The sequence below is a fragment of the Microdochium trichocladiopsis genome (genome assembly GCF_020744255.1).
Source record: "Microdochium trichocladiopsis strain MPI-CAGE-CH-0230 chromosome Unknown B0I36scaffold_4, whole genome shotgun sequence".
NCBI classification, from domain to species: domain Eukaryota; kingdom Fungi; phylum Ascomycota; class Sordariomycetes; order Xylariales; family Microdochiaceae; genus Microdochium; species Microdochium trichocladiopsis.
This window is the reverse complement of record NW_025763547.1, coordinates 2,900,386-2,916,828: the sequence shown is the minus strand read 5'-3', so window position 1 is coordinate 2,916,828 and position 16,443 is coordinate 2,900,386. Positions and strand designations below refer to the sequence as shown.

Sequence of the window (16,443 nt, the reverse complement as noted above, 5' to 3'; positions counted from 1 at the left end):
GTTAAGCAATAGTCGATCTTGGCCGACCAACAAAAACGGTCACACGCAGCACACGGCGAGCGTCCACTTGTTCCTCAAGCTCACCTGCGGTGTTGCCTAGCAAGTAAACCGAAGAACCGCAATAGGCTGTTCTTCAGAGCACCATAGACTGGGAACCCTGAGCACGTATCAGTCTCATATACTCTCGCAGTAATTTCCCATTGTGAATTTAGACGGAAGAACTCCATGGATCGCGGATCAAAGAGTATGACAGCGGTCATTTCTTCCCTCCACATCTTCTCCCAAAATTATGTGAGGGAAGTCGCACTATATTCATCCCATCGTCTCTGAACAGTATAGTCGCGCCTTGGGGTTGTTCAAGAGTGGGCCCCTCTGATACCAGTCCGTTGTGGGGCTCGGCCGGTACTCACGAGTCGCTGCCACGACGGAGCGGCCCACCATCACCGCCGGTCCCGTGCGACTCTACACTCCTCCCACCACAAGACAGCGGAGTTTGCACGAGCACCCCAGAGACCCCTGCAGAGCGCGTTGAGACCTTTTGAGCACAGCGTGCCAGCAACCAAAAGACCACGCATTGCCTCGTTTGCCCACTCTCTGCCTCCCCTGAGAGGCACGCCAGGGCCGCTCCTTCTCGCAGCAATCCCACCGACGTGGCGCCATCCTCCTCCGTGCCCGCAGAGCACGACATCTTTAGGACGGGCCCGGCAGGCACGGCGGAGCTCATCATGGACCCCGGCGCTCCGCCACCAAGCGCCGGGTCTCCCCTTCCTTCGGTCAATGGCTCAGGTCAGCTTCGTCCCGACACACACACGTGCATGCACAGACGACATCGTGCTGACCTCTTTGCAGCTGAAACACACTATACATATACCGCGAGTATACAGTCCAGCCCGCCGCCAAAACGGCCGCGGAATGGCGTGAGCCTTTTTCACCCAGTCATTGCCAGTTGAGTAGAGTCCTAACAGGTTCGCAGAGCACAAACAGCTATTACGGCAAGCCAATATCGACCGACACCTCCGTCACGGCACCGGGAGCAGCACACAACTTCCTCAACAACGAGTTCGTCCTCTCCCAGGCCAGGACGTGGATAAAGTTGTACAACCCAGTATGTCGCCCGTGTGCGCCCCGGTGTCATCACGGCAAGGCAAATTTTCCTCCCTGGACTGACCCGGCAATAGACGACACAGAGATTCACCACGAGGGTGCCAGAATCCACGACCACGGAAGCGCAAAATGCAGTAGCCGCCGCCGCCGCTGCCCAGCCAGGATGGGCAGCCACGCCCTTGGTCAAGAGGCGCTCCCACATGCTTGACCTCCTATTTGTGCTGAAGCAGAATGCGCAGCTTATTGTAAGTGCTCAAGTTCCCCTTGTTAGTGTTTGATCTACTACACTATAGTGCTATACTAACCAGTTTCCCGCCGCTTTTTGCTTCCGGACAGAAACAATGCTTGACCGGTGAGATTGGCAAGACCATGGCCGATGCCGAGGCCGAGTTTGAGAGAGGGTTTGACGCAGTAGAAACGGCCTGCGCTGGGTCTCGACAGATGGCTGGTACACATCACCCTTCTCAGTCGTTTGAGACCCATACGGTCAATGAACCCCTGGTATGTCGCTCTCACGTCCCTTTCTTTTTCTCGGACACAATATCGTCCGGTTCTCTAACGCCTTGCTGGACAATCAGGGGGTGTGCCTCTCCATTACGCCCTTCAACTTCCCGTTCATGATCCCCATGTGGTCGATCCCGTACGCCATCATAGCGGGAAACACGGTCGTCCTCAAGCCGTCCGAGAAGACGCCCGGCGTGACACACATCACGGCCCAGTGCTTCCTGCAGGCCGGCTTCCCTCCCGGGATCATCAACATCGTGCACGGGACCAAGGCCACGGTGGACACGTTGCTCGCGCAGCCCTCGATCCGCGCGGTGAGCTTCGTCGGGTCCGAGATTGTCGGCGAGCGCATCTACGAGCACGCCCGGGCCACGCGGAAGCGCGTGCAGGCCGAGTGCTCGGGCAAGAACCACGGCGTCGTGCTGCCCGACGCCAACAAGTTCAAGACGCTGTTTGCGATTGTCGGCGCGGCGTTTGGCTTCGCGGGCCAGCGGTGCATGGCGCTCAGCGTGGTGGTCCTGGTCGGCGGCGCGACCAGGGAGTGGCTGGCGGACCTGGTCGGGATTGCGCAGTCCCTGGTCGTCGGGTCCCCTTCAACCCGGCCGTCACGATGGGGCCTGTGGTCAGCGCCGCGGCGAAGGCGAGGATCGAGGGCATGATCAGTGCCGCCGAGGAGGAAGGGGCCACGGTGCTGCTGGACGGGAGGGGGTACAGTGTGCCCGAGTACCCGGATGGCAACTTTGTCGGGCCGACAATCTTGACGGATGTGAAGCGGTATATGAGCTGTTACCAGGAGGAGATCTTTGGGCCGGTCTTGGTGTGTATGGAGGTTGACACCTTGGAAGAGGCCGTGGATCTGATCAACACAAACCGATGTAAGTCGTTTGCCAAATGGGGATGTGTTGTCTGTCATGGAAGCGAGTATACTGACCGGGGGGCTTAGATGGTATTGGGTGCACAATCTTCACCGGCAGCCCGACGACTGCACAGACCTTTCAGAGGTCCGTCAACGTGGGACAGATTGGCGTCAATGTCCCAGTACTGGGTGAGTTCAATCATGTCCAACCTGATTCGAATGTGTATGGTGAGTGGACTGACGTGTAATTACAGCCGCTTCCGGGTCCATACTCCGCACAGGCAACAAAGATTCATTCCTTGGAGGTATGTCATGCCAAACATTTCGATACGCGCATTATACCCACTGACCCTCGGTGAATAGACAACAATGTCCAAGGGAGAGGCGGTTTTGATTTCTTCACCGAGACCAAGACTATCACCACACTTTGGCACTAGACCTGATCACCCACTAGAAATATATAACCGTCTCCGAAAATTAGAAAGGCCACCTGCAAAGGTTCCATAAAAGTTCAAGAACACACCCCAGCAAAGTCACGGAGCCAGTTTCAAGAAATGGGGGCACGTCGCACAGAAAATTGATATCTATTGCATCAAAAAGAATTTACACATAACATCATGATCTCCTTCCTTTCAAGACAAAGCAGTTCCAAACAACCGGTCGCCAATGTCACCGACACCGGGCTTGACGTAGCCCTTGTCATCCAGCCCGTCGTCTACGCCGCCGGCGAACACCTCTGTGCCCTCGGGCCAGACGTTGGCCACGGCCTCGAGACCGGTCCTGCTGCCGAGAAGGGAGAAGAGGGTGATCTTCTCGACGCCCCAGTCCCTAGAGTGAAACAGCTAGCGTTAGTGCACGTGTTCCAAGCCATCTCGGCGCCGCGAACAGCATCTCCGATTTTGTAGTGGAACCAGAACAGGTAAAGGAAGAAAAAAAAAAAAAAGAAAACTCACTTCAGTATCCCAATGACCGCTGTGGCGGTACCACCCGTCGCGACGAGGGGGTCGAGCACGTAGGCGTGCTTGATGCGGGGGTTCTTGGGCGGGAGCTTGTTGTAGTACTCGACGGGCTGGAGGCTGACCTTTTCGCGGAACATGCCGAGGTGGTATATGACGGTGTCGGCGTCGTCGGGGAAGAAGTCCATGACGGGGTCGACCATGGCGAGCCCCGAGCGCAGCACGACGATGACGGCGACCTGCTCGCTGTCGTTGGCGGTCGGTGATGAAGGCGGCGCGGGCAGGCTGAGGACGTGCTTGGTCAGGGAGGCGGTGAGGTCGCGGGTCACGCGCCGGACGACGGCGGGCGGTAGGGATGTGTCGCGCAGCTGGGCGAGGAGTTTCGACGCCTCCGGGTCGCTGGGGACTGTGAAGGTCTTCGCCATTGTGTATATGTGTGTGTGTATGTGGGTGGTGTTTGGAGGTGAGGGGAGAATGTAGAAAGTGTGAAAGGTAGAAGGCAGGTTGCTGGCCTCTTTGGAAAATAAACGAGGCAAAGACGAAATGTGTCTAATGTGTTTATGTCTTGGGTATCGTGGGTGATTGAGTAGGACACGGTTCAAAGGTAAAGGTCAATAAAATGACATAACAAAGCACACAACGTTGGCTCAGAAAGATACGTGCAGCTCATCACAGGAGGGCCAGCACTTTCGAGATATACGGTGCCCCTCGAGGGGGTCGGCGGGCAAGCGCGGCTGGCGGGGACAGCGCCCGACGCCAGAAAGTTGGGGGCAGTCGGAGACAGGACCGGAGACAAGCGGCCTGCCAGGCACAGGTTACGTACGAGGCATCGCTAGATGCATAGCCCGCCCAGGCCAGTGCATGTGTCCTTGTGGATGCCGGGCCACATGACCCTCTGATAACGTCAGGAATGCAGGTACGGGACGGTCCCCTTGGCGGAGACGGGCGGGTGCGTGGGCTGATCGATGGGTTGATAGGCAGGTTTCGGCCGGGATGGTGGACAGCGTGAGGGGAAATCAGCGAGGTACCGGGGGACTTTGCGATCAAAGTATCGAAGTAGCGTGGTACTTGCGATCTGTGCCCCGCAAGTACCGACCAGGAGCAGGAGATACCACCCCTATGGAACCCCTGATAAGGCCCACTTCCTGCGATGCGGGGGAGCCAGGGTCTCCTTTCTGGAACAATCACACCACCAGAGTCTCAACGATAGCTTGTCGTTGGGTCGTCGGCGGCCCTCACCGACTCGGTCACGGTCGTGTGTCCACCCGCGATAGGCTGCCCGTCAGGCACGGATGCGTGCGCAAGTGCCGAAACTTGCATGCTGGCAGGCCGGCTGGTCAGCTCCGTTGTCGGACCGTGCCAAGCTCGAAGTACCCGGTGTGTGCATGCTCGTGTTTGATTCCTGCATGAGGCCACATTCGGAACCAGCAGTGGTTGGAGAAACAAGAAAGCTCAGTGACAGCCAGCCGGTCCTTTGTCTTGTATGAGCTTATTCACGGCATAGTCAACCCACACGAGACGAGCATTAGATTGACGTCCTCACCTTATCGGTTCTTCAGCCCAGTCTCGATTTTGCACAAGACAACACGCAGCGAGCCACACCACAACAGACACCACAATGGCCGACATCGAGTACCTCAAGACGCTCCAGGCCGTCCGCGAGAGGTCGCGCCTCGTCCTCGAAGCCGCCAAGCAGGGCAAGACCAACAACTTCACGTTCCACCAGGATCGCATGCAGGATGTCACAGAATTCGTGGCCAGCGTCATAGACGTGAGTTCCAGGGCCCTGTCCCAGACAATGCCAGGCCGCCAAGGGACAAATAATGACATGCCCGACGCAGCGCGACTTCGGTCCAGACAAGTACAGCAGTATCCCCCCGCACGGACGGTGGCAGCACTTTGATGTCGGCAACGTTGCTCGCGTAGATGAGCTGCACAACCAGTGGAAGAACGATGGATTGAACAGAGAAGAGATCGTCCGGCGGCTGATAGATCTCTTTTTCGTCTCGGTGCTGCTCGATGCAGGCGCGGGCGACGTGTGGACGTTCAAGGAACCCGGATCCGGAGCTGTGTTCAACCGGAGTGAAGGCATTGCGGTCGCGTCGCTGTACATGTTCAAGGCTGGCGCCTTCTCAAGTGATCCTGAGAACAACCCGGCCAGGGTCGACGGTGAGTGCGCTTACGAGCTACACATACCTGCCACACAAGTCTCTTTGGGAAAAGCCACTGACAGTTTTGCGCATTGCAGGTAAGGGTCTCAATGCCCTGACTGTTGAGGCTTTCGAGAAGTATTTCCAGATCAGCCCTGAGAACCCCATCATCGGAGTCGAGGCCCGCGTGAACCTCCTGAAGAACGTGGGCACTTCTCTGCTCAACAACACCGACGTCTTTGGCCAGGATGGCCGACCTGGACAGCTTGTTGGTAAGTCCCTGTCTGACTGACTCTCCCCGCAGGTCACAAGAATCCATGCTAATCTACAAACCTTCTTAGACAACATCCTCGGCGAGACACAATCTTCAGAACCAATCGACTACCACACTCTCTGGGACACCCTCCAGAAAGTCCTCCTCCCATCATGGCCCAAGGACCGGACACGCATCTCCGGCATCCCCATTGGCGATGCCTGGCCTCTGAAAGTCCTGCAGGACCTCGCCGGCCCCGACGCGCCCGAGACGGCAACCATCCAGCCGTTCCACAAGCTCACGCAGTGGCTCGCCTACTCCCTCTCGGTGCCGTTCGTGCGCGTCCTCGGCCGCACGTGGAAGAACATGGACTCGGGTACCGGCCTGCCCGAGTACCGCAACGGCGGGCTGTTCACGGACCTCGGCGTCCTCACGCTCAAGGACGAGGTCCTGCAGCAGGGGCTGCAGCGCTCCGGGCACGAGAAGCTGCCGAGCTTCCCAGCCAGCGGCGACGTCATCGTCGAGTGGCGGGCGCTCACGGTGGCGCTGCTCGACGAGCTGCACGGCCTGATCAGCAAGCACTATGAGCCGCGCGGGGTGCAGCTGACCATGGCGCAGATGCTCGAGGCGGGGACGTGGAAGGGTGGGCGCGAGTTGGCGGCCAAGCACCGGCCTGAGACCAAGTCGAGTCCGATCCTGATTGAGGGCGATGGCACGCTGTTCTGAGCGACTCGGACTCTTGATATAATAGAACAAAAGGTGTTTTTCAGATAGTTACCACCTCCAAATGTTATGGTTTTGAACAATGTATTGGCTTTGCATCAGGGTTGGAAGTTGCCTCAGTGGCTTCTCCGAGGCGACATGAAACATTGTTTCAGTGGTCTACAGGGCAAATGTTCACCTGGATTCTACACGCAAAATGCTACTTTGATAGACATACACAAGGTTGGTGTCTCCTGTGGCTCAAGCCATGTCAACCCCGGTCCACGCCGAGGTCATCTCGATTCCAAGCCGCAGCATCTGTGCCTCACTTCTCCAGGTCCTAACCAAAGCTCGGCAACCAGCAATCAGATACGTAATGATCACGAACACGTGGCCTTGCTTGCTCCGCAACCGCAGTTGTCATGTACATCCGTGGTGGTGTTGAGCACACCTCTCCCTCTTTGACACCATGGCCAGGAAACCACCGATTACCCCACTCGGGACTTCTCCGCACGCCTGGTGGGGACATACCTGCTGCATCCTTGCGCGCCGGGTCCAGGTAGATAACGTCAGACACAGGTACGTCTAGCAAGTACCTTCTCTAGCCAGTGGGGGCTTATCTTGCACTAAGACTGTGGGAGGGTACTTGAATACCTCCAGCGGTACTTGATGGCCAAAGGTGGACCTCCCCGCCCGGCGGTCTCCGGAACTCCACTGGCATCCATTTTCCCCAATTCCTCATGTCACGCAAGCGCATGTGGGATGCGAGTCACGTATCGCGATCGAGGCTTTCGCTATCCTGCATGCGATGGAAGAGGACTGGGCCAATCAACGGATACACCTGGTCTAAACAAATGCACCAAATGCGATGGCTGCACAGGCAGGCCTGCCGGGGCTCGTTGGTGTCCGACATTAGGGGTTGCTGCCGAGAGTGTCCCCCCAGGTCGGAGGGGTGGCTCCGACGACAAGAGGGTGACTGCGGGGAAAGTGGAATTTGGCATATCGCGGAGAGGAACAGGCTGGGCGCTTGGAGAAAGTATGTGGTAAGCTGAAAGATAGCTCTATCGGCGCATGGTCCTTGACGGCGCAATCGCCAAGGTCGCAAACAGTCTCTTCGGCTTGCGAGCCAGACGTTTCGGGGTCTGGGCAGTGACAGAACATTGAAGGCGAGACTGCAGATAAGGAAGGGTGCCGATTTCAATGCGGGGAAATGAACGGCCTGGCCGATCAGGAGCTGAAGCACGAGCTGAGGGAAGCCCGGCGCCATGGCCATGTCTGCAAGCGTGTGGTTTGTGTACGTTTGAGCGAGCGGTGCTGTTGCTAGACCCGGCGCAACTCAATTCGCGGTTCTGGTGAAGTCCTGCCTGCATCATCATACTCTATACCTGTACCTGTCACATATCGTAAACAACCCGTACTTTACTACTGTAGCCACAGCCTCTTCTGCTACCACCCAAGACCTCTTTGCAACATCTCCGCCCCAAACACGTGCCCGCTGCCTCCAAACCAGAACCGCTCCCATCAAAGCACATCACTCAACATCCACACTTCGTCGGCGACACGACCACTCGGACAACAAGCACGACGTTAGCAGATCCGTACACCAGCAGGGCAATGACCGCCACAATGATCGAGACGGCAACTCAGACGCCTGCAACCTCCCACCCTGCAGCGACAAACGGTCCCGAGACAGCAGCCACATATGACACATCCCGCGTCGTCGTGCTGCCTCAGGGCAACACGCTCAAGAGCGCCATGACCGTGATGCGCGACTTGAGCACAGAGTGCCGGCAGTTCACCGAGACGGTCGAGAGGGTGTCGGACATGTTGATCAGTGCAGGTGAGATGGTCCTGCCCTTTTTGAGGCATCGTCTTTGAAGCGCACGGCTCTCTCTCCATCTCTTTCTCTGTGTTACACCTCCGGGGCATTATTGTGCAGGGCCAGCTTGTCCGGATCGGTTCCCTCTCTGGAATGAGAAAGCACAGATTTCTCGCGGCCCGCAAACTGGTCTGCTTCATTATCGCTCTTACTAACACTGCACTCTCGCGTAAGCAATCGACATGATACCAACAGAGGACATCCAGGTCCAGACACCGACAGGAGCCAAGTTTGCAGGGTCGAAACACACGACACCAGTCTGCGGGATCAGCATACTTCGCGCGGGCGCGAGTATCGAGAACGCTCTGCGGAGGGTCTACCAGTCAGTTAAACCTTTGTTCCTTTTTCCAGCGATGGTTTGGTGGAATTCCGGCGTCGTGGCCACGGATACGTGGTTTTCCTCCAGGAACCACGACGAGAGCCGTGGAAACGTATCTAGGACGATTTGGAACGCTCTCGCTTGGAGACATGAGACCTGTGCAGGAGGCGACCATCGGCCTACCCACACAGCCACTTGGAGGAAATTCTCGATACGTCGTCCAAGAATGGGATCAATTCTGACTTTTCTTCCCATCTCACAGAGGCCCCTTATGCTTTGGCAAGATACTCATCCAGCGTAACGAGGAAACCAGCCTACCGCACTTTCTCTACTCCAAGTTTCCCTCAAAGATCGAATCAGCAAGTAAGTCAACTCTTCCCACTCACTGCCTTCGCCGCTCCATTCCAGCATCTTCCCCCTCGTCTAGTCGTCAAACTGACCGCATACAACCACGGCTTTAGCGGTCCTGATTCTCGAGCCCATGCTGGCCACCGGCGGGTCTGCCGCCATGGCCATCGAGAAGCTCAAGACGCTCGGCGGGGTCCCCGAGGACAAGATCATCTTTGTCAACATCCTGGCCTCGCGGTACGGCGTGGCCAAGCTGATGACCAAGTTCCCCCAGCTCAGGATAGTCACTGCGGCGATTGATGAGGAGCTGACTGTGCCGTCGAAGTAAGTTGATCGTCGAGAACTTCCATCTCCTTTGCAACTTGCAGCGGATTTTCTTTTCTTTCTTAATTTCCTTTGCGGCTCGAAAGCTTCATGCATATCACTAAGAGCGTACATTCATACAACAATGAACATTGCTGACACGGACTCCACCCACAGCCATATCAGCCCTGGTCTTGGAGACTTTGGCGACCGCTTCTACGGAACCGTGGGTTGATGCCGGACGCCGATCAGACGAGTGACGGGGCCTTCTTGCACGAGAAGGCAGCTTCTCATAGGCTGGCGATGGAGACTCAGGGCAATTTCAAGAGGGGTAAAGAGGATCCCATGTCACGCCAGGTCACTATCTGAACACTCGATATTAGCGGGGTGTGCTGCCAGCGCTTTTATAAGGGAGGCTGTTATGGCGGCCTATGAGGGTATACAACAATTTCTGCACATGTTTCATGCGATGATTTAAATATGCCTGCTTTATGCTCTCCACGTCGCACCCGGAGTGATTACCAATTCTCCAAGTCATCGCGCCAGCCAGAAAGGGCATCGCAATATGGGCACCATGCCTTCACCCGAGAGCTGGGACAAAAATACAGAGCAGCGTCACATCAACACTGCCACACACACACATACACACCATCGCAGTAGCCTAGCTCGTGCCACAATTGATCTCAATCTACAGGAAGAGTGCGGCTGTTGATATAGGACCCCCTCCCCCCCCCCCCCCCAAAATGCTGTGCCGCCTTCACCAGGGTAGCTACTCGCGCAATGTTCAGCTCTTTGCCGCAAAGCCGCAGCAGCGCAGGCCACGGAGCCGTGCATTCGGTCCCGAAGGGGCAGACATTTCAACTCCGCGCCTTGTCGGCCGCTATCCCATGGCATGTTTGTGTGTGTGTGTGTGAGAACGACAAGTTGTTCTTTTCCCCAGCGCTGGTGAGGAGTACGGCCTGATTGGGTATTTGATACGGCCCACTGAGCTGGTACACGGAACAGGGACAATTGCAAGGAAATCCAAGCCACGCTTTGGCGGACCCAAAAAGGGAAAAGAAGGGAATGTTGCAATTCCATGCATCTGTGAGCTGTGTGGCGGCGCAGATAAGGCAACACTAAACCGCAACCCCTGGGGATCTTCGACCAGGATCTCGGGGTGGTGTGGTAGGTAAGGCGGCACCAAAAAAAAAAAAAGGGGAGAACCTCCCGCGATTGGAGAGTTTATAATTATTCCGAACGTGACGCGTCTTGCCAATTCTTGATTGTGCCAAGATCCATGTCATTGTCCGCTGTTCCGAGCGAACGGGCGGGATTATTCTTGCATGAATCTCCATCGATCGGCGGCGTCAGGCAGGGGTTCTTGTCTGATAACGTTGGAGTTGACAGGCACTTTGCGACGCGACCCCAGCTGGGAGGCACTTTACATACCTATGGCACAGGCAATACCCGACCTGTTGGCCCCATTCCTGGGTTTGACGTGAAGCAAAAGCAAAGTTGGAACGTGCATCGGTTCAAGATGTCAAGATGGTCGCCGATGGCAGCTCAATCAACCCTTTGGCAAATAGTGCGACTCGGGCAATCAAGGGGCTTACGCTCCAAGCCACCCTAGCACGCGGTCTCGAGATTTATGCGATCCGGCGGCACAGCTCGCTAGAGTCGCAATCATTGTGGTCGTGGATGCCCATACGAGATGGCAAGGACAAGGTGCCCCCAACAGCACAGCCTGCGAGCCGGCTCGGGTTCCCAGGATCCCCTGTTGCCCTGTGGCCTGTCACGCGGATCTCTGGGATGAGCTCTCCAACACGTAGGCACGGGCTCATCTCCCGACTGGCGGGCTAATGCATCATCGGGAGGCGGACAAGGAAGGACTGTCCCGGTATCAGCCTCCTTCCCCAGCTGCCGGGTCCCCATTTGGCGTCATGAAAGTCCAAATATAATACGTTATGGGGACGACCAGCTGCCCGCCCAGAGCCGGATCCGTTTCCCCGGAGGCTCCTTCTCCAGAGCCTGACTCGAGATCTCGACGACACCTCGTCGTCTAGCCCGGGGATTGGAAACCACGATACGGACGGACATTGACATCACGACGACGCGATGTTTGAGTACCTCGCGGACACGACGGCCACCGGCTTCGGCTGCATGGCCATTGTGTCCGTCGGTGCTTTTCTCTTTGTAAGTCGTCGTGGTCGCGTGACACAACTCCCCATCTACCCTCAGCGGCACAGCGGACCACACGGACTGACGACAAGCGACTCGAAACGCAGGGCTACGACAATGGCCGGTGGGGGATGATTCTGGGGTCGCAAACCTTTCTCCGTGACTTTGGGACCTGCAAGACCGGTCCGGACGGCAAGCAGATATGCCAGCTCTCGACGACACGACAGTCCGTCGGCACGGCCGTCCAGTCCCTGGGCATCATGCTCGGCTGCCTCGTCGCCGTGTACCTGAACAACATTCTCGGGCGCCGCCTGGCCCTCATCGTCACGGCCCTGATATCCATCACCGGCGTGCTCATCGAGATGACGAGCGCCATCGGCCCCAAGCCGCAGTACGACCAGTTTGTCGCCGGCAAGACCATTGCCAGCCTGTCCATGGGCCTCGCCGCCAACATTGTCCCGCTGTACCTGTCCGAGACGTCGACGGCCGCCGCCCGCGGGTTCGGCATCAACATGTACCAGAACGTGCAGATCATCGGGTATATCGTGGCCTCGGCCAGCGTGTACGCCACCACGACGGCGACGGCCTCGTCCTCGCTCGCGTTCGGCGGCAACGACAAGCTCGGCTACCTGATCCCCATGGGCCTGCAGCTGCTCGCGCCGACCCTCATGCTCATCTGCACGCCGTTCCTACCCGAGTCGCCGCGCTGGCTGGTCTGGAAGGGCCGCCCGGAGGACGAGGCCATCGCCGCGGCCCACCGCCTGTTCGGCACAAACACCAACACGTTTGACGCGCGCGAGTACGTCGCCACGATCCAAGTCATGGTCGACATGGACCGCGAGCGTGAGGCCAGCGCCCCCGGCTGGGCCGACCTGCTGCTGCACCGCCCGACCCTCCGCAGGACTGCCATCGCCGCGGGTATCCAGTGCCTCCAGCAGGCCCAGGGCTCGGGCTACATGGTTGCCTACATCTTCTCGTTCCTCACCGCCGCGGGTGTCAGGGACGTGTTCCCCATCATGATGGGGCTCAACATTGTCTACTACCTCGCCGTGCTGTCCGGCCATGTCCTCCCCGACAGATTCGGGCGCAGGCCGATCCTGCTGCTCACCGCGGCCGCGTGCGGCGTGGGGCCGGTCCTCATTGCGATTCTGGCCATCGCGGTCGTCCCGAGCACCGCGGCCAGCGAGGACATGGCGGTCCTGGCCATCTTTTTGTGGTATGTCTTCTTTGGCATCCAGTCCCCCCTGGTCTGGATCACCACGGCCGAGGCGGCACCCTCGAGGAACAGGGAGAAGGTCCAGGCCGTGGCCGTCTTTCTGGGCTTTGGCGTCTCTCTTCTGGTGGCCTTTGTGTCGCCTTTCATCCAGGATCCCGGGTATGGGAATCTTGGAGCCAAGATTGTAAGTCTTTCCACGTTTCGCCCCGATATGAGCACTGGGTTGGAAGGGCCCGGTGCCATTTCCTTGAACGCCACACATGGAAGCATTTGAATTCTCGTGTTTTGATAAAAGTAAGGGCTGTAGCTAACTGATATATCATAGGGCTTTATCTGGGGCACCTTCTCCTGGGCCACCGCGCTATGGGTCTTCTTCACCGTCCCCGAGATGCGCGGCCTGTCCCTCGAGCAGCTCGACTACCTGTACGAGAACCGTGTCGCCACCCGCAAGTTCAAGGACTACGACTTTACGGGCTTCGACCTGCGCAATCCTCCTCCTCTGTTCGACCCCGAATACGGACACCAGGGGGGACATGGCCAAGGCGGTGGCGGCGGCGGCGGTCATCACCACGACAACAGAGAACACGTGCAGCTGACTGACCGCTCCCAGGGCGGTTGCAGCGACGACGACGTGGGTGACCAGGACGCGGACTTGGACTCGCGGCACAGTAGTGATAAGAACCAGGCAAGTGTGAGAATGCACAGTCTTTGAAATTTGATCGGGCTTTGAGTTGGTGTCTACGTCGCGCAAAGGGGTTGTCGACGATTAAGCGGTATTATAGTTTGTGGCGAAGGCGGAGTTCTCGGCGTTGACTTTGTTGTTTTCATGTTTGCCCGGTCACGAATATAATGATACCACATTTCGCGTCATGTGAATAAGCTAATAGAAATGAGCGCTGAGATAATTTCTGCAAACGTTGTTCCCGTTTCTTTAATGCCTTATCGAAAGATAGGCTCGATCCCGTATTTAGTCGAGGGTGGACTGCTGAAACAGCGTGTATCGTGGTTTTATCATTGAGACAAACGGAGACACTTGCCATGCACAAGGATGGTTTGTACTGCACCGGATGTGTCACAAATTACAGCAACATAAAGAATTAAAGAACAATCTGGCGTCAAATCACTCTAGACAGCCGCATTCAAGGTGTGAATAATCAATGTTCGAAACTATCGAAATATGTCCCCGGCCTTGTTGCGATGCAGAAACCCTCAAAAGAAAAACGCCCAGGAATGAGTCATGAAAGAAATCGTAAGCTTTGCCTCCTTTTTTTGATACCACACCAGAGCGACACTCAGTCGTGGTCCGCCATGTTGCCCCTTGACGCTTTGGCCTTGGCCTTCTTATTGCTCTTGAAGTGCTTCTTGCTTCCCTCAAGCTGCACATCCTTGGGGTCCAGGCCTGTCTCGAGCGCAATCAGCGCCCGAGCCTTGCGACCACTCATCTGCTTCGCGCGGGTCTGGGCCTGGTCGCGACCTTGCGCAGTGTAACGGTGGTTGAAGGGCATAGTCAGGTGGCCCGCATTGGCCGACCCCGTAGCGAAGAATGCCTTGTCGAGCTTCTGCGACTTCGCTCCTCTTGGCAGAGCAATAATATCAGTGCCAAGTGTGGACTCGCCATCATCGCCCAGGTCGAGCTCCTCCATGGCTGCCAACAGAGCCGCGCGGCGCTTTTCCGGCAGTCTGTCTGCACTGTACAGCTCTCTGTTGAATTCGGCGGCATCCGGATACCCTGGCGGGGCCTCGACGTAAAGGAGCTTGCCGTTCACGTAGTCCTTCAGGATGAGCCTGGCAGCCCTGGACTCGTCTGGTTGGCCCACGCCCTGCGTCTGAAAGCCGCGGGCCCGAGCATGCGCCGAGAGGAACTCGCTGGCAGTGGGGATGCCAGTGCCGCCCTCCTCCAGCGGCCGCGTCTGGATATGGATGCCGTAAATAGCCTCAAGCCAAGGCTGGGGAATGCGCTTCGTGATCAGAGTTGCCGGGCCGGTAAACTCGCGCAGCTGATCAATGGGCAGAACACCATTGCAGACCAGGTCCGCCTTTGTTGAAGCAAAGTTTGGCAAAACCAGACCAGGACAATCGCAAAGGACAACCTTCTCACTCAAGTGAATGGTCTGAAAATGCTTTGTCTTTCCTGGTGTCGAGGAGACGGACACCTTCTTTGCGCCGATGATGGCGTTGATTGTGGAAGACTTTCCGACGTTGGGGTAACCAACAAGACCAATCTGGAGTTTGGCGTCCGGTGCTGTAAGAAGTTAGCGTGTTCCTGTAAAAATGAGGCTGGAATAATAGCATACCGTCTGATGTTGGCGCGTGCTGCAGGAAGATGTCCTCCAGCTCCTCGACCGTCAGAATCCGGGTGTCTTCATCGGAATCAGTCTCCCTCGTAGCAAGAACCTCATCCTCGTGATCAGACTCGCCATCCACGCTGCCTGCACTAGTGTCCTCTGGTGCTGGCTGAGATCCTGAAGGACCGCTATCTTCGCCTTGCTCTGAACCAGCCTCGCTCGATTCTTCCTCCAACTCTCGCTCCTCGTTCAACTGCTTCGCCAAGCTCGCCGAAAAGAACCTGTACGCAATGTTATTGCTCTTGAAGTACTGTGCCCATGCCCTCCTCTGCTTCGTGGTCATCATGTCGGCCTTGTTGACTAGAAGCAGGTTTTCTTTCTTCGGATTGACCTCCTTGACGTAATTCTCAAGGTCTTCCGAACGGAACATGAGCGGGTTTCTGGCATCGACAATCTGCACGACCAGATCAGAACGCTCGATGACACGCCACAACTGGCGCCAGACTTCGAGGTTTCGCTCAAAGGGAGTCATGAGCAGATCTTGGTTCTCCTCCAGCTCGGCCAGACCTCGTCTCCAGTTCAGAAAGCTCTCTCGCTCTCGCTGGTCCAGCTCGGCGGCAGTCGTGTTCTCGTCCCACTTAGGCCGTCTCGGCACTGTCAGACGACCCTTGTGCTTCTGCTGCTTGCCGATCACGTTGCGCTCCTCCGCTGCCGACAGGAGGTAAGGGTTCTTCTGGTCGGTGTGGATGATCTTGACGTTGCTCATCTTCTCGGCGGTGAAGTCGGTGCCTGCGAGCTCTGCTGTGGCCAGGAACTCGTCCATGGCGCTTTGCTCCGTTACGGAGCGCATCTTGACCCATGATGCTTCCTTCTTCTCGTTTGTGATGTACTGTGTGAAGTGGAAGATGGTGTCAGTAAGCACCAGGATCGAGAGTTGACAGGACAGCATCGCAACCTACCTCTTCTCCAGTGTTGTGGTTGATTCTCGTTACCGAGTTGCCGCCCTTCTTGCGATCTGCGCCCTTGCCCTTGCCGAAGCGATCGTTCATGAGCGAGTTGCCCAGTCCCACGGACTGTTTTGACTTTGCGAGAACCATGGCTGCGACTGAATCAAGTGTTTCTGTTCGGACGTGGTCTTTCGTCGCCGTTGCCGGTCGTGGTCGTGTAAGTGACGACAGTTTCCCAGTTGGGAAAGGCGGGGTAGTGTTGTACGGTAGAGCTCTGGTTGATGCCCCTGTTCTTCAGTACCGGCTGAAGGTGATGTATGTTCCGTCTGGGTGTACCGCGATGCAAAGACGAAGATGCTTGCAAGGCGTTCAGGCTATGGTGAAGCTGGTGGAGGGCACGGCCAGGACCCGATGCTCTCTCTCTAGCTACTGCTCTGGCGATCTAATGGCGGGCTGATTAA

General features: G+C 57.0%; 6 protein-coding genes across 6 annotated transcripts; 4 read left to right on the top strand and 2 right to left on the bottom strand.

Moving 5' to 3' along the window:
* Positions 1-467: 467 nt before the first annotated feature.
* Positions 468-3,027, top strand: B0I36DRAFT_321548 (Aldehyde/histidinol dehydrogenase). Its single transcript, XM_046153720.1, has 10 exons — positions 468-786; positions 850-917; positions 974-1,105; positions 1,179-1,349; positions 1,441-1,605; positions 1,683-2,212; positions 2,236-2,483; positions 2,552-2,653; positions 2,719-2,769; positions 2,828-3,027. The coding sequence occupies exons 1-10, from the start codon at positions 726-728 to the stop codon at positions 2,899-2,901; spliced, it is 1,602 nt and encodes a 533-aa protein (XP_046014314.1). The 5' UTR covers positions 468-725; the 3' UTR covers positions 2,902-3,027.
* On the bottom strand, positions 3,028-4,152 carry B0I36DRAFT_321545 (uracil phosphoribosyltransferase-domain-containing protein). The gene is made up of 2 exons (XM_046153719.1): positions 3,418-4,152; positions 3,028-3,292 (listed from the first exon to the last, which is right to left on the bottom strand). The coding sequence occupies exons 1-2, from the start codon at positions 3,843-3,845 to the stop codon at positions 3,097-3,099; spliced, it is 624 nt and encodes a 207-aa protein (XP_046014313.1). The 5' UTR covers positions 3,846-4,152; the 3' UTR covers positions 3,028-3,096.
* Positions 4,153-4,694: 542 nt separating this feature from the next.
* Positions 4,695-6,743, top strand: B0I36DRAFT_430689 (uncharacterized protein). The gene is made up of 4 exons (XM_046162543.1): positions 4,695-5,191; positions 5,262-5,589; positions 5,669-5,842; positions 5,912-6,743. The coding sequence occupies exons 1-4, from the start codon at positions 5,039-5,041 to the stop codon at positions 6,547-6,549; spliced, it is 1,293 nt and encodes a 430-aa protein (XP_046014312.1). The 5' UTR covers positions 4,695-5,038; the 3' UTR covers positions 6,550-6,743.
* Positions 6,744-8,151: 1,408 nt separating this feature from the next.
* B0I36DRAFT_241254 (uracil phosphoribosyltransferase) lies at positions 8,152-9,609 on the top strand (the record flags this gene model as incomplete). Its single annotated transcript, XM_046149830.1, has 5 exons — positions 8,152-8,365; positions 8,579-8,741; positions 8,986-9,086; positions 9,185-9,395; positions 9,552-9,609. 5 exons carry the CDS (start codon positions 8,152-8,154, stop codon positions 9,607-9,609), a joined length of 747 nt encoding a protein of 248 aa, XP_046014311.1.
* Positions 9,610-11,782: 2,173 nt separating this feature from the next.
* Positions 11,783-13,833, top strand: B0I36DRAFT_266672 (general substrate transporter). The gene is made up of 2 exons (XM_046151217.1): positions 11,783-12,934; positions 13,076-13,833. Exons 1-2 carry the CDS (start codon positions 11,795-11,797, stop codon positions 13,460-13,462), a joined length of 1,527 nt encoding a protein of 508 aa, XP_046014310.1. The 5' UTR covers positions 11,783-11,794; the 3' UTR covers positions 13,463-13,833.
* Positions 13,834-13,888: 55 nt separating this feature from the next.
* B0I36DRAFT_266670 (uncharacterized protein) lies at positions 13,889-16,388 on the bottom strand. Its single transcript, XM_046151216.1, has 3 exons — positions 15,995-16,388; positions 15,045-15,924; positions 13,889-14,992 (listed from the first exon to the last, which is right to left on the bottom strand). The coding sequence occupies exons 1-3, from the start codon at positions 16,130-16,132 to the stop codon at positions 14,043-14,045; spliced, it is 1,968 nt and encodes a 655-aa protein (XP_046014309.1). The 5' UTR covers positions 16,133-16,388; the 3' UTR covers positions 13,889-14,042.
* Between the last annotated feature and the right edge of the window lie 55 nt (positions 16,389-16,443).